Genomic DNA, 15,848 nt, shown 5'->3' with positions numbered 1-15,848 from the left:
CAAAATGTTGAAAGTATTCATGTTCAAGAAACACAGGTTGTTCGTAGATCTAATAGGATTCACCATGAGCTTGAGAGATATTATGAATTTCTCTTGACTCAAGGTGGTGATGTGATGCTTACTGATAATGGTGAGCCTCTTACCTACCAAGATGCTATGAACAGTCCAGACTCCCAGAGATGGTTGGAGGCCATGAAATCTGAGATGGAATCTATGTATCAAAATAAAGTATTGACTTTAGTTAATCCACTCGAAGGGGTAAAACCTATAGGGTTCAAGTGGGTTTTCAAGAAGAAAACTGACATAGATGGTAAAGTACAGACCTATAAGGTGCGACTAGTGGCAAAAGGTTTCAAACAAATTCATGGTATAGACTATGATGAGACTTTTTCACCAGTTGCTATGGTCAAGTCCATCAGGATTTTGTTAGCAATGGTTGCTTACTTTGACTATGAGATTTGGAAAATGGATGTCAAAACTGCTTTTTTATATAGGAGCCTTGAAGAGGATGTATATATGATACAACCTGATGGTTTTGTCGATCCAAAGTTTGCTAAGATAGTTTGTAAGTTGCTTCTATCTATTTATATATTGAAGCAAGCCTCAAGGAGAATGAATATTCATTTTGATAAAAATGTCAAAAAGTTTGGCTTTATTCAAAACGAAGATGAACCATGTGTTTGCAAGAAGGTTAATGGGACCTATGTGACATTCCTAGTATTATATATAGAATGACATACCTTCTCTACAGACTGTTAGACTTGGTTGAGAAATAGTTTCTCGATGAAAGACTTAGGCGATGCTACCTATATATTAGGGATCAAGATCTATAGAGATAGATTGAAGAGATTAATCGATCTAGTCGGAGTACATACATTGATAAAGTGTTACATCATTTTATGGTGCAAGAGACAAAGAAAGGATATGTTTCGATGTCTCATGGGATAGTTATCTCAAAAGATAATTGCCCCTTAAATCATTAGATGATAAGGGCCGTTTGAGAAAGTTCTAGATGCGTCAACAATTGGATCTATAATGTGTACAATGATATATATTTATCCTGATATTTCGTATGCTTTGAGCATGACGATCATATACCAGTCTAATCCAGGTGAGGGCCGCTGGATAGTTTTCAAGAATATTTTTCAGTACTTAAAGAGGACAAAAGATTTATTTTTGGTGTATGGAAAAGATAGGGAACTGGTTGTAAAGGGTTACACTGATACTAGTTTCTGAACCTAATTTCTGGATAGACAATGATGATTACGTGTTTATGTCTGTTTTGTATTTTGTCTAAATATAAGTGATGTTAGCTGGAATACTTCACAGCAAGAACATTGATGATTCTACAATGGAAGCCGAATATATTAATATTTTGAAACAGCCCAGGAGACTGTTTAGGCATGTCCTTAGGCGATATCACCTTATTAATGAGATTAATGATCAAAGAGATATAAATGTAAAGTGCATAGTAATGATAATGTTGCAGACCACTGACTAAGGCTTTGTCGCAGCAGAGGCACGATGGTCATACTAGTTCCATGAGTATTAGATACATGGGGGATTGGCTCTAGTGCAAGTGAGAGATTGTTAGTGTTTGTGCCCTAGAGACAACACTATGATGTTTTAGTTTAAGACATTTGGATTATTAATGTTTATGTTCTATCGATTATTCCCTTTATAATTTATTAATTCTTAATTTAATGTTAGATTAATAAATGTCCTTGGAATATGATATGCAATTCTATATCTCTAAGTACGTGACTTAGAATTGAGATTATGAGAATAGTATCAATATTCCTAAAGGTCCCTGGTCGAGTATCAATGACATTTGTACTATTTTATTTTATGAAACCCTCATGTCTAACTTCATAGCTATGAAACCTGTTTTTTCAAGAAATTTTACGCTTTAAATAATGCATCACTTCGAACGAGATCATGACATTGTCTGATACCAGTCTTCCTAGAACAAAAATACTTTATGTTTCGGAGACTAATGCTAACTTCAACCATAGATCCAAATTTGGATCACCAACTGATCCAAATTTTGGATCCTATCCAAATTCTATTCCAACCATGTGATCCAAATATTAATCCAATTTCAATCATCATTATTATATTCATATATTTTGATTTTAATTATTTTGAAAATAAGATTAGTTACGGGTTGTACTTTGATTATCTTGGAGGACGGAGGATTGATTTATCCGATGACTAAATCGATAATTTAGTTTCTAATTAAAGTTGTATTAGCGTGAAATTATCTATGTTGTACTATTTTATTTTATATTTTTAATTACCATGTATTTTGAAATTTTATGTATTTTGAATTTTAATTTTATAATTTATCGTTAATTTTAATTACGTTCCAAACTTAATTAATTCACATTTAATAACATTAACAAAATCAACAAATTAAAAAAGCTAGCAATATAATAATATTAAAAAGATTTGGATCAGTCAATAATTTGAATCACTTTTGTAGTCCACGATAACTGTCCCTAATTTAAATTTTCAGTCTATTGTTGGAGTTGGCGTGAGTGCCTAGAATTAGCTTTAGACAATTTGCAAGCAACTTTAATAGTAATATTTTGTATATCACATAACACAGAGGGATAAGGCGCAAATCACTAATAATAAATTAATGTTCAAAAACAAAAAAAAATGCAAATAAAACAACTGAACTAACTCTCTGAAGTAGTGCATATTACATTTACGATAGCTTTGCATCAGAGAAATAATTTTATCGGAAACCAGAAAATCTCATAACTACAATTTGACATCAAACTATCAAAGTGATACTACCATAGATATTGCAGCAGTGTCTAGTACAACTTTAAGGAAGACTAAGATGACTTGCAGCTCCAAATTGCCTCACAGTGAAAGGGTTGGAATTCAGTGGTCTTCTAATCAAACAACACATATTTTATGATTCATCTTCTATTTCAGGAATAAAGTATAATAAGTATACATTAATCAGATGTTAAACACATTCATATATTTGTATGCCGCTCATCACAAAATGATGAGTTAGAACCAACCAAACTGAATACGCGGTACAAAGCATTATCAAGACAATTGGTACAATGGCTTCCAGACTTTACAATCCTTGGACTTCCAAGCTCTATACCTTATGATATTCGATAAGCCAGATTTCGTATATTCATTTTCAATGCCCCTAACAATTACAAGCCTTTGTTGTGTTACATTAAACTTAAAACATTTCAAAAGAAAATGTTTGTGAGAAAGCACGGGACTTTGTACATACTCTAGCTCAGCATTGAAAGTACTCTGAACATAGTATGATCATAAGGATTCTAATGACGAGGCAAAAGAACAGTCTTTGGGAAAGATAATGTTCCATTATTAGGAGCTGCAGATATGTTAAGAATTGATGTGACCAAGTTGTAGATCTGAATATTTTCAAACGAAGGCACTTTAACTCCCTTGGCAAATCTAGGACCATGGCCGATAAATATGGTTCTCATAGAGAAAAAGGCATTGTCATATCCATGCGCTCCTCCGCATTCTTTTCCCTTTGTTCCCTTCTGTTCCACCTTAAATCCCTCCTCAATCAACCCAATTATTGGTGGAATTCGATCATTAGCATGGTAATGCAGTCGACTAGGCAACTCCTCTTTGAGATAAACTTTCAAATACTTCCCATTGTTAACCTTCCCAGATCCCAATCCTTCATTCATTTTCTTAACTACATCAGCTGCAGAGTTACTAGGAGGTGGGCGAATTGAAAGCACCGGACTATAATCCTGAATCCAATCCTTCGGGATCTCGATCCAGGGAGCCAAATCTTCCAAAAAAATCAACTTGTGATCACACGTACCAACCATACCATGATCACCTACCATAATTATACTAACATCTTGAAAAACCCCTCTTCTCTCCAAACCATCAATCAACCGCCCTATCAAGCCATCAATCCTCGCAACAGCCTCGGTAATTTGCGGATCATCAGTTCCAACCTTATGACCTTGATGATCAGGCTCCTCAAAATACAATGTCATAAAAACAGGAATATCATCACTAGGCATATCAAAATAACTCAAAACCTTATCGACACGATCCTCAAAAGGCACAGATCCATTATAATGCACACATAAATTTAAAGGGCAAGTCCAGGAGCCTTTAATTACCTCAGAACCAGGCCAAAAATAAGTAGCAGCTTTAAGGCCATGATTAACCACAGTCTCCCACAAAGGCTCACCAAGCCACCACTTGGGCTCATGACTTGCCATAGTAAAACGGTCACCGGTTTTGGGATCAAGAAAAAAGTTATTAATAATGCCGTGATAAGGTGGATACAAACCAGTAACAATTGAGTAATGATTAGGGAATGTAAGTGTTGGAAAAACAGGAATCAAGCCCAGTGTAGCCTCGGTTCCATTTTCGATCAAACGATTGATATTTGGAGTTGGGGTTTTGTACTGGTACCCAAATCGAAACCCGTCGGAAGAAATGAGGACAACTACAGGGTTTTTGAGCTTGGTTAATGGTGTTGAAAAATGGGTAGTTGAGGAAAGCAAATGGGGTGATTTGGAAGTGGAAGAAGAGAAGAAGAGGAATGCAAAAATGATAGCAGCGGCTAGAGAGAGAAAGGTGGTGATGAGGAGAAATGTTGGTTTAGAAGGAGGGTGATGAGGGGAGGTGGTGGAGAAAGAGAGGAGAGATGTGGTTTGGTTAGGAGGATCATCTTCTTGTGGTAGTTTAGGGAGTGGGATGGGATTGGAAACCATGGCTTAAAAGAGTTGACTTGGTTGGTTGGGTTGGGTTGGGTTTAAGAAGCTGGAGGAGGAGAAGATGATGAAGATAGTTGAGAGGATCTAAAGCTTAAACAAATTGTGGTGATTTCAATTTGACTAGGCCCTCCCTCCATTACTTTCATGTACAATTTGACTCAAACAAAAACAACCACCCCATTTAGTTTTCTACAAACAAACAAACCACTCTGCCGGCATAACTCTGTACTTTCTGTCTTTTTTCCCCGGAACTTACTAAGCGAATTTTTTAAAATAATTGTAGCAGTAGATTCAGTTAAGTCCAAACGATTAGTCGGAAACAATACAACTATTACAAATACTGTGAAAGACCGAGGAATCAAATCCTTGATCAAACTGATGACAATTTGCGTCATTTTAGCATTTCTTTCTTTTAAACATATAATGCACGCTTTTTTTTTAAGATGAATCATGAATCTTAAGATCAGCTTCTTCGAATTAAATTTGTTAAAGTCAATTTAGTTTTGATGAAAATCTATATATGAAATTATGAAATAAAAGTACTATCAACATGTCATCATTTTCATGAAGCAGCCGATAAATATAGCAATGTAGTCGAAAGTAAAACTAACAAATTTGCCTGTAACATAATCTGGTTAGAACTATACACCCCGTGTTCTATTAACCCGCAGCTGCTACCACGTGAACCAAGATAAACCGCATTTAAACGATAAACTGGTAAACCATATTTAAACGACAAACTCTTAAACCACATTTAAACGACAAACTCTTAAACCACATTTAAACGACAAACTCTGACTCAGGAGGCATAATCATAAATTCTCCTCTCATGGGATTTGAACATGTTGAGTCAACCCTTGCGGGCATATCGTTTTATTTTCAGTGTACCAATATTTAGATCCAACATCATATTATTCACATACAATTTGATCTCGGGTATACGAGGATCGGATCTAACCCGAATATGAGCCGATACCGTATTTTCATTTTCTTGCCGGGTAGTTTATGATCCACCAGATACGAGTCAAATACAATTCACTAATATTAAGTATCATTTTTATTTCAACTATTTATTAGTATAAAATAAATATAATACTATAAAAATAATAACCATAAAAGTCATACTTTATAGGAAATTAAAACTTATATAAGATATTAAAAATTATAAAACTATTATTTACTTAAAAATATAATGAATTAAAAATTTATATTCTACATATGGGGTCGAATCGAATGAGTCATGGATCATATTTAGATATTCGAGTAGGATCACATTATGAAAATAATATGAGACCTGATTTGAGCGGGAATATGATTGCTGATATTTGGGATCATAATTTTTTTTTCAGATTTGGATAATTTATAAAACGAATATGAGACATATATTTATATTTTTAATTTTGAGTCGGATATAAGTTGAGTTACCGGATAGTCTGGATCAATTGACAGCCCAACTAACAAATAAGACGTATCAAACAGCACTCATCATAACATCAATTAACTACATGATAGAAGTTAGAGCAATACCTCTATAAGATTTCAGAAATTATAATTTTGTTGCAGCAGGATGGTTTCATTTTTGTTTGCTAGATTTTGGTAAGTGGCAGAAAAGCAAACTTCATAAGTTACAAAAAAATTAGCCACTTGGGTTACATATACTCAGAAACAATTTATATGCCTGGCCCAATGAACATTCACAATAAACTCTGTAGTCTTTAGCTAGACCCAATTTCTTGCCAAACATGTGTTTCAACAAAGAATTTTAATCAAGTAAATCAGAAAGTTGTTCAAAAAGATCAATGTACAAAATTCTGGTCCAGGGTAGTCTCATTTCTCGATTGATGTTTGAAGATCTGTGTAAGGTAAAGTGCTGACGAAAGGATCATCTGTTTTTCTGCTACTTTTTCTGCCAGAGGAAACAGAACCAAACTATGTAATTGCAGTACAATAGCAACAACATCAACGGATAAAATTTTATGATTGCAAGTTTGATTTCTATGTCTCGGGTAATTCTACTACTGTCTTGTGCAATTATAAAAGATTATACCTGGGTTCACTTTGTCTGGTGAAGAGAACAAGTGCCCCGAACCCTACAACAATTGCAATTTTTATTGCCTGAGAAGGAAAGTGAATCAGACTATCAGTTCTAAACTTCATTCTACATTACAAGGCTTCAGCATCAACAGACCATTCACGGATACAAATATTGAAATGTCATGACTAAGAACTGCTATGGTAAATTGTTTCTATGGAAACTAGATTTGTAGGAGTTGGAATAACATAATCTTACATGTTTTACTGATCCTGTAAAGACATTATCTGCCCAGCTTTCTGGCTTCCTGTTTCTCAAATTTAGTGAGTCGCTTTCGCTTTCTTTCATCTCTTCTGACCCTACTGCATGCTAAAATCAACAAAAGGAATGATAAATCAACAAAAAGAATGATATGATTTGCTAATCTCTACAAGAAAAAATGACGAATATGACATTCATCCATCCTGGATAAAAGCCACAGAAAATTATTCATAATCTTGTTTGTTGCTTGGTAGATGTTCCATATTTCCAAGGGTTGCTTTACTGGAAACTATTATGCCTAAGCTCATGCTGAGATATCATTTTAGTACTTGTGTAAGCTTGGCCAACGGTTTAAAGATTATCGTAATACGAGAACAATAAAAACAAATCATGAAAGATATAAAGGAATTGTTACAAGCCACATAGTTAGATATTGACAACTTCAAAATAGATTCTGATGCATGACAACTCCATAGAAGAAATGCATATTACATTGCTATTGTTCTATAAGTATATTATGAATCTAAGAAAAACGGAATCGAGGAATGCCTGAACGGAGGCAAAGGTGATCCAAGTGCTATACGATTTCAAGAGTTTCATTCGCACATTCCCCTTCCCGTTCCCCTAAAACTTAAAGACAAAGATGCTCCTACTTCTAGAAGAGGTTTAAAGGTTGATTCTCACATCCTACTCCCCACTTATAAAGGAAGACAAGGAAAAATATGTCAACTAACTAAATACATATAATCAGAAAACAATAGTATGTTACCTTCCCTTCAGCTTGGCAGCCATCATACAAGTCAATTACTGCAGTAACCCCAGTTGTTACACACATCCGTCGTGCATCATTTGGGAATAACCATGCGGTGGAACTTTCATGCCGATGTTGCTCCTCTTCATGAGATATTACTGCATTCTGTTTATTGTTTAAAGTTCCGAGAAACTCATTTGAATATTTGGTTTTGACTTCTTTTAATCCTTCATCAAATGAACTTTTGTCAGACCCTTGCCAATCACAAACCTTAAAAGGTTGGAGTTTAACTGAACCCTTCTCCTTAATTTTTTTTATAACAGTAAATGCTTCCAAAGTGGATGAACTCTCATCTGTAGAGAATTGATTCAGGTCTTTGTTTGATTCTTCAATAATTGATTCTAATGTACCCATCATACTTGCATCCGCTTCTGCTAATTCGACCTTCGTTGCACTTGATTCTGTTACCTGTCCAGCGTCCTGATAAAGTTTATTATCATCTAAATCTTTGGCAAAGTTGACATGATCTCCTCTATTCTTAATTTCAGGTAGAACTTTATCCGTTCTTAGTCCAAGAGATGTTTCCCGCAATACTTCAGGTAATTTGTCCCTTTGATTCTTCATTTTTTTGTGATCTGGAGTTAATTCACTCGTGACGGTTTCATGAGCTCTTGCTTGTTGGACATTTAATGTACTCGATGTTAGTAACTGCCCAGTGGCTGCAAATAATTCAGTTTCACCAATATCGTTATTAAAATCAATATGCTTTCCTTTATTCATGCTGTCTGGAGGTAGTTGCAGCTTCCCTGAAACAGAAGGATTTCCGAGCATTTCGGAGTTGCTCTGGGGTGGACTTGAGAGCCTTCCTGAACTAGACACTTCTCCCAGCCTCCCTGAACTCAAATCTGTCAGATATTCTGTCCTTCCAGAATATGATTCTGGAGTAACATGGGATAAGACCTTATCTTTTAGTGGACCCTCCTTCCTAGATTTATTTGCTTGAGACATGGCTGCAACTTGTATAATAGGAGTCTTCTTTTCCTGCTTTAAACCCGATATTAAATCTCTTAAAAAAATTAAAGAAGGAAAGAATGTAGCTAGAAGAATCTTTCAATAGAGTTACCTGCACTAGGGTAGTTTCAAAGGCACTTATCATTTTCATTATGCTGCTCGCCGGTTTCCTCGGAGGAAACTGCTTCTCATGTTTACCAACCGGAGAATCCTCCAACCTTAAGAGAACTGGTTTTACCTTTGCAACAACTGATTCAGTACCTCCCGATATGAATGAATTGTCTTGTGAAAGGCTGGGCGCCTCTGGAACAACAAAACGCGGTAACTCAATGTCATTCTTTCTTACTGGCATATGATGAACTTCGGTCCTTGGTGACATTTTAGATGATGAAGACTCTTCACTGTTATCTGTAGCATTCTTAAAAAACAAGGAAATTAATGTCAAAATAAATTACAGCTTTACTAGATGTTCAATTAAATAAACAACAAACATATCATGTGGCAATATGATTGATTCTTAACTGGAGCTATATGCTTCTGTAGAGTTGATCCTTTCTTCCCACTGGTAGGCTGTAAATCCCGTGAAATTGTATCAGGATATGGAAAACCAGCTACCTTGCCTGCACCTCCCGCAAACAATTCTTTATCATCAGCAAAAGGCCTTTTAGAAAATTAGGTACAATTTTCATCTTCTCTCTTAATAATACTACGTTCAATATTACTTATGTCTAACACGTCAAGCAAGATCAAACCTGAGACCTCATGGTTGATGGGAGAATATGATGTAACTGAATAACCAGCACCCTTTGCCATTTTAGAATATCGTACATCTTTACTGAGCTCTTCCCGTTGCTTCTTTTTCAATGCCGATTCTCTCTAAAGAAAAGATTAGGCAAAACTTGAATAATGGAACTTTTAAGATGTGGATACATGAAGTATATATGCTATAAGTTGCTTTCAGCCCGAAATTTATAGTTTGAGAGGGAGAACGTTATCCAGAAATGATGACTTTTATCATATTCAATTATTCGGTAGCCATCATTCATCAAACAAAATTATTAACATCATAATTCGCTGGATAATGGGCATGACATGAACAAAAAGATGGGAAAGAGAGAAAACTTTTAGTACCACGCCACGTATTCGGTTGCGCTCCTGTTCACTGAGACTAAATTGCAGCTTCATATGCACATGCCCGCCTTCTTCAAGGGGAAAAAAGTCATCCCAGGTACCCTTTTCAACAATTGCCATCGAATGGACACCTGTCTCAAAAACAGCATTAGCAAGTCTCTGCATTCTCAGTAGGAAACACATATGAAATGCTGTAGAATAAGGTTGGAAAGAAGGAAAGTGAAGATAGTCAAGTGATCACCTAATTTGGATATTTCATTTCCCTCGGAATTTTGAATGGTAACAGTCAAAGAGTCCCGCAATGTGGTTAATGGACTGTGCTAAAGCAACAATTAGCTGGTCATCATAGACATTCATATAACAAGCATCAACAAGAAAGCACTAAAGTAACAGACACTGATGATAGTAATAAGCAATAAACGAACTTACAAAGAGAAATCTCCTTTGTCCCATGTTTGATACTCTGTTTTACCCAATGAAACTGCATTGCAGATGTTTTAAAAAAAAGTTGATAAACATAAACACATCACACGAATCTATATTTAGGTAGCTGCTTCTTTTATGTTGAAGATAAGTTTTAAGAGCGAAAAAAATGCTTACCTTTTATAATTACGGACGAAGGGGTTGATGAAGATGCTTTCCCCTTGAACTCCAAGACTGCAGTGATTTAACTGAGGCTAAATGTGGACAAGTATAAAAAGAAATATAGAAGTTGAAAGATTGAAGAAAGCTTTCTGTACCTGAAACCTGAATAGTTCCTGGCATTGGAGACGGAACTTGTAAGTTAAGTAGCACAGACAAGTGAAATTCTTGAAGATATATTCAGTTTCAGGGTTTAGATCAGTTGGAATGATTCAGATAATCTCCGCTTGTAGTCTGTGCATAGCATACTATTTTGCAACTGGTGAGTTAGGATTGGATGGCAGAGTGTGTATGTGGTTGGATATGAAGCAAACAAGAGACAAGTCTTCGAATGGGGTCCATTAAGCTGCAAATCTTTAGTTAACCACCTCAAATCTATACATAAACAAACAAATCTCTCCTTTTGTCTCACATTTGAATTGAAAAAAAAAACTATTAAGAAGATTAATCAAGTTGATTGTGCTTCTTGTCCATTAAGACCATCTCGTCTTAATACCCAAACATACGCATGGTAAATGATATTACCACTAGGGTTGTCATTTTCACCAACAATTTTACAGAGACCATATATGTTCCAATTAATGAGGAACATGCATCTTATCAATCAATAGGTTATTGGCTTCCACCGCCAAAAGGGTAAGCCAGTGCACCCCAGCGGTGCCACGGCAGTCTGGGGGATCCAGCATTAGAGAATCAGGTAATGAAAAGTTTAAAAAATTTCAATAAATTCAGTGATCTACTGAATGCCAACATATAGAACTCATTACTTCAAGCATTCTCTTGTCAAACTCTGGTTCTAATATATAAAATTATAGATTCAGATACAAACGAATATAGTCTGCAAAATCATATCAAAATCCGGTAGTTATTCAAATTTAAAATTGGCACAATATGCTGCTTTGACTTGATATGTACATAAGCTAAGGGATGACTGTTAAAAACAATTCCATTTTCAAGCTACTTATCCTAGATAACAAATTTCATCAGCATTTACTACGATCATCCGGCGATGGGCATATAAAAGAATTTATGGCATAAAATTTGCCTTCTGATATATCAGTTTGCTGCTTCTGTCTACAATCCTTACTCCTCGGGGTTACTTTCTACCACAGTATCATAACAGTATATCACTTTAAAAGATCTTGCTGTTGATTTTGTGAAATAGGTAGGTCCACATCCACAGGCAGTGGAGGACTTGAGTTTGCGGTTAGAGTTGACCGATCTTTTGATTCAGCTTTCGATGCAGCATTGCCCATGCTTTTTCTCCTTGGTGTAGCAAACATATATGCTGCAATACATCATAGGATGGTTAGGTTTAACAGCTTATGTATCTTACCATACAAGCACTCCACTTAAGCCAAAAGAGATTTACTGTCTACAGATTACAAATCCAATAAAATGGATTTAAATGAAGGAAATGTGATGTGCTACTCTCATCTGTATTAGGAAACAGTGACATGTTACTCTTACTATACATTTGATAAACTTGAAGAGTTTGGGTATGCGAAAATTAAGTTCAAGGGTTTATGTGTGCCGTTGGACTTCACTTCCAAAGGTCAAAAAACTTGTATATCATGGACATTCTATAATCTTTTAAAAAGCAAATCTTTGACCTGCATAAAATGTACTCCCGAAACCTTGGTGTTTAACACTCTGCACACAATATGACTTTCAAGCTATCATTAAAAAACTTTGAGTTTTACCTTGTACAAGTAAGTCATGCTGAGCCTTTAATACTACCAACAATTGACTGTACGTGGGGAAGGGGTGGGGGACACGAGGAACAACAAGAACAAGTGGACAATGGGAACAAGATCAGAATATATAGCTGATGTACAAACTGCATGATTTAAGATCAAAAGGACATCATGGAAGGTCCTACTAAGTTCGAAGGGATGCCATCTTAAACATAATACTCAAAGGAAGTCCCATCTTAGAACAAAAAAAAAAGTCTTAACCAAAGGATAAATTCAAAAAAGAACAAATCCATAATAATAGGAAACCTGTTCATCGAACTCAGATGCTGAAACAATATTGCATCTCTAGTTACTCTTTAAAATGTGAGTAATTTATGTTTTATATTTTTTGCAGATAAATCAACTTAGTACATCTTTTTCCTTGCTTCCTTACTAGAGAGAAGCGAAAAATCGTGCATATGTAGGAATTAAGGAGCTTGGAGCAGAAAGAGAACACATAAAAGAACCCTAGTAAAAGCCAACGCAAGGGGGAAGTAATACCATATTCCTAAATCCATTCAGGCTAAGTTTATCGAGTTCTTGATAGTATTGACAATAGTAGTTCACTATTGTGTTGTCCGGTTTAAATAGATTATCAGGTGTGAAGGACGGGTTGCTTTGAAAGATGAAATTATTCTAATCAGATTAGAAAGAAATAACTGTTTTTGCTAGCAACTTACGACTCCCTTGAGTTCTTAAACTATTGTAATTGGTATAACATTCTCCGTGAAGTTAAATAAAAAATGACACAACAAATGGCAACACATTACGCATCAATATAAGTTGGTATCAAGCTACAGGAATCAATATCAAATAATGAAAGCTACTAAATAAGATATCTAGCTTTAATTAAACAGATTATGCAATGTGAACACAGAAATCTAGGGTTTGTAGAAAGTGAAGATAAATGATAAATATAGTAAGATAGAGAAGAAAAAGGGGAGAGAGAGGGAAATACCTCCGAGAGCGAGATTACTGATGATAAGAAGGCGCCATACGAATTTATAGCGTACACCTACCCACTCCTTCGCCGGCGACACCATCATGTTTCCGATCGCGAACACAATATTCTCACCTCTGTCTATGCGCTTTCATTATTATTGCACACAAAATGGGCTAATACTCGCCTTCTTTTTTTATTTTACCTTCTCGGCCTATTTTTATTAAATTTAAGGCCCACGTCTTCTCATAGCCCATGATACTATATTTTCTATACAGGCCCATCATACGTTTATATATTACTCATCAAGGTTTTACAGAAATATTTCTATGATTTTTCGGCTTTTCTTTTATGTTTTGTTTTTACTAATACTAGTACTAGCTTATAACCATGATACTAGTTTTCTTTTAAGCACGGACGAACATATATTAATTATAATTTATATTATTATTTATCTAATTTATATTTTAATTTTATTTCATCACTAGCTTAAGTTGTCAATTTTCACATTATTTTAAAACAATTATAATTAAAGAGAAGGGCTTCTAGTTGAAATAAATTTCTCCATATTACGAGTACTCATAATGTATGTCATGCAATTTTCTAAAACTGAACTTTTTCCTAAAAGTGAAGGGAGTTATGTGCACCTCATAAATTTATAGATGCACACCATCAAAATCAAATTATGCTTGTTATGTATAAAAAAAGAATGGAGTTAAATATGTTCATAAGGATATTTTGATTTAAATAGCTATAAACACAAAAGTTGTACATATCAGCTTCCAAAGTGAAAAAACACTCCCGAAAAGAATACTGACTTTGTTGATAGTGCATGAGCAGCCTTAATCACAGTCTTTTGTATTCTTTAATAATTCTGCTAACAAGTGAATTTAATTCAGATAGCTCCATTATGCTTGAACAAACTTAAAACCTTCTTCAAACTAGTTGCTTCAGCTATCTCCGCAAATGACGCCATAAATTTTTATGTTCATTCCTTGTTATCCAACCCTGTCCAACACATCTTAAGATTGATGTTATTCGGGATCTAAGTCTTGCTTGCCATAATGCCCAACATGACTTAAAAATATGAATCATTATCTTAAAATCGTTTTCCGTTAAATCTTTAGTTAATACAGTGGAAACTATGACATCAAATTTAAGAAATTTGTTTAAAAATTAAGTAGCATTCATAAAAATTAGAGCTCAAAACCTACCACACAAATTAAAAGGTGTGAGACAGTTGTCTTGGACGACTAATCAGAAAAATGACAAATGGGGCTGCAATAATAGATGTCTGGTGCCGATTCATGAGTAAAATAGAAAACAGAGTAGGAACATAAACATTTATGCCACCTTAAATTAAGTGTAACTTATGATAAAGTTATTGAGATGACATACATAGATATGTTAGTGCATCACAGTGCCAGAGGAACAAGAGACAAAATGAATACAGTGACGCATGCACGCACGGGACCATTAACATTTATTATTCAACCACTAATAAGAAGAGGTCATTTATACGGGAGTTAGTGACTATTGTATGCCCCATAGAAATCCCATAAGCTAACGGTCTTTCTAATGCACACATTAGTCACTAACTCCAATAAAAATAAATTTTTTTTTATTTATGAAATTGATGTAAATGCAGGGCCATTAACATTTATTATTATGACCGTTCGCTAATTGCTTACCTTATGAAATTCCAAACTATCACCTCCAGCCTTCCTAACCTCAACCATGTAAAGTGAGGGTGCCACCTCAAATATCCGGGAAAAAAATTAACATCCATAACAAATTCAAAAACAAATTACGGTAATATTGTTATTTTATAATTTTACTTTTTGTAAATAGAAGTATTGAATTGATTTTTATTTAGAGAAAAGAAAATATTCAAAATTATAATTTTAACTATACGGTCAAAGTTCTTAAAAAGTGTGTATAAAAAAACAAATATCAATTATTTGAAACCGAGGTACTCACAATTTACTCTTATACGAAAAAATAGTAAGATCTTTTTATTTCTCGGCCAAATATTATGTTCACGAATCCAAATATGGTTGTACGTGTCAGGTTTCCGTTTCAGTCTAAAATTTCATTATAGCAGCACGAGTGTTGTAAAACTTGAAACTCATATGCCATATCTTCCAAGAGGTGCAATTTATTTTACTGTTATAATCTAACTTAAATACATATGAAAATAAAGTAAAATTCATTAGAAATTAGTACTCAAACCTATCATAGAATTTAAAAGTTGTAAAAATAGATGCTTAGGAGCTGACTAATGAGAAAAATGGCATAGGAGTTGTAACGATAGATGCCTAATGCCGATTAATGGGTAAAATAACAAATAGAGCTGGAACAAAAACATTAATGCAACCCTAAATCAAAAACAACTTATAGTACTAAAGTTCAATCATACAAAAAATTATAAATAAAGATATTGCAGCTAATATATTTTTTAATCTTGGAGCGTCAAAGTTGATGTAATTTGATTTTCAACTTCACAAAAAAGATTACTCTTTTACTCTAATATGAAAAAATAGCAAGATTTTTTTATCTTTAAAAAGAAACCGGAAATTATGTAATTCAA

General features: G+C 34.5%; 2 protein-coding genes across 8 annotated transcripts; both read right to left on the bottom strand.

Moving 5' to 3' along the window:
* Window positions 1-2,616: 2,616 nt before the first annotated feature.
* Window positions 2,617-5,059, bottom strand: LOC141724662 (uncharacterized). The gene has a single exon (XM_074526883.1). It carries the CDS (start codon window positions 4,749-4,751, stop codon window positions 3,318-3,320), a length of 1,434 nt encoding a protein of 477 aa, XP_074382984.1. The 5' UTR covers window positions 4,752-5,059; the 3' UTR covers window positions 2,617-3,317.
* A 1,320-nt stretch (window positions 5,060-6,379) lies between these two features.
* Window positions 6,380-10,911, bottom strand: LOC141724660 (uncharacterized). 7 transcript variants are annotated; one of them, XM_074526879.1, is made up of 12 exons: window positions 10,681-10,911; window positions 10,541-10,611; window positions 10,370-10,421; window positions 10,182-10,260; window positions 9,941-10,071; window positions 9,562-9,685; window positions 9,332-9,429; window positions 8,922-9,227; window positions 7,817-8,842; window positions 7,045-7,155; window positions 6,802-6,869; window positions 6,380-6,660 (listed from the first exon to the last, which is right to left on the bottom strand). In XM_074526879.1, the coding sequence occupies exons 3-12, from the start codon at window positions 10,391-10,393 to the stop codon at window positions 6,582-6,584; spliced, it is 2,046 nt and encodes a 681-aa protein (XP_074382980.1). In that variant the 5' UTR covers window positions 10,394-10,421; window positions 10,541-10,611; window positions 10,681-10,911; the 3' UTR covers window positions 6,380-6,581. The 7 variants fall into 7 exon arrangements, with proteins under 7 accessions (XP_074382980.1, XP_074382979.1, XP_074382977.1 ...); XM_074526878.1 differs by having other exon boundaries at window positions 10,541-10,597; XM_074526876.1 differs by having other exon boundaries at window positions 10,182-10,255; window positions 10,541-10,597.
* Window positions 10,912-15,848: the final 4,937 nt, after the last annotated feature.

This window comes from Apium graveolens, chromosome 5 (genome assembly GCF_009905375.1).
Source record: "Apium graveolens cultivar Ventura chromosome 5, ASM990537v1, whole genome shotgun sequence".
NCBI lineage: Eukaryota > Viridiplantae > Streptophyta > Magnoliopsida > Apiales > Apiaceae > Apium > Apium graveolens.
Note: the sequence above shows the minus strand (reverse complement) of the source record. Positions and strands in the feature narration are given on the sequence as shown.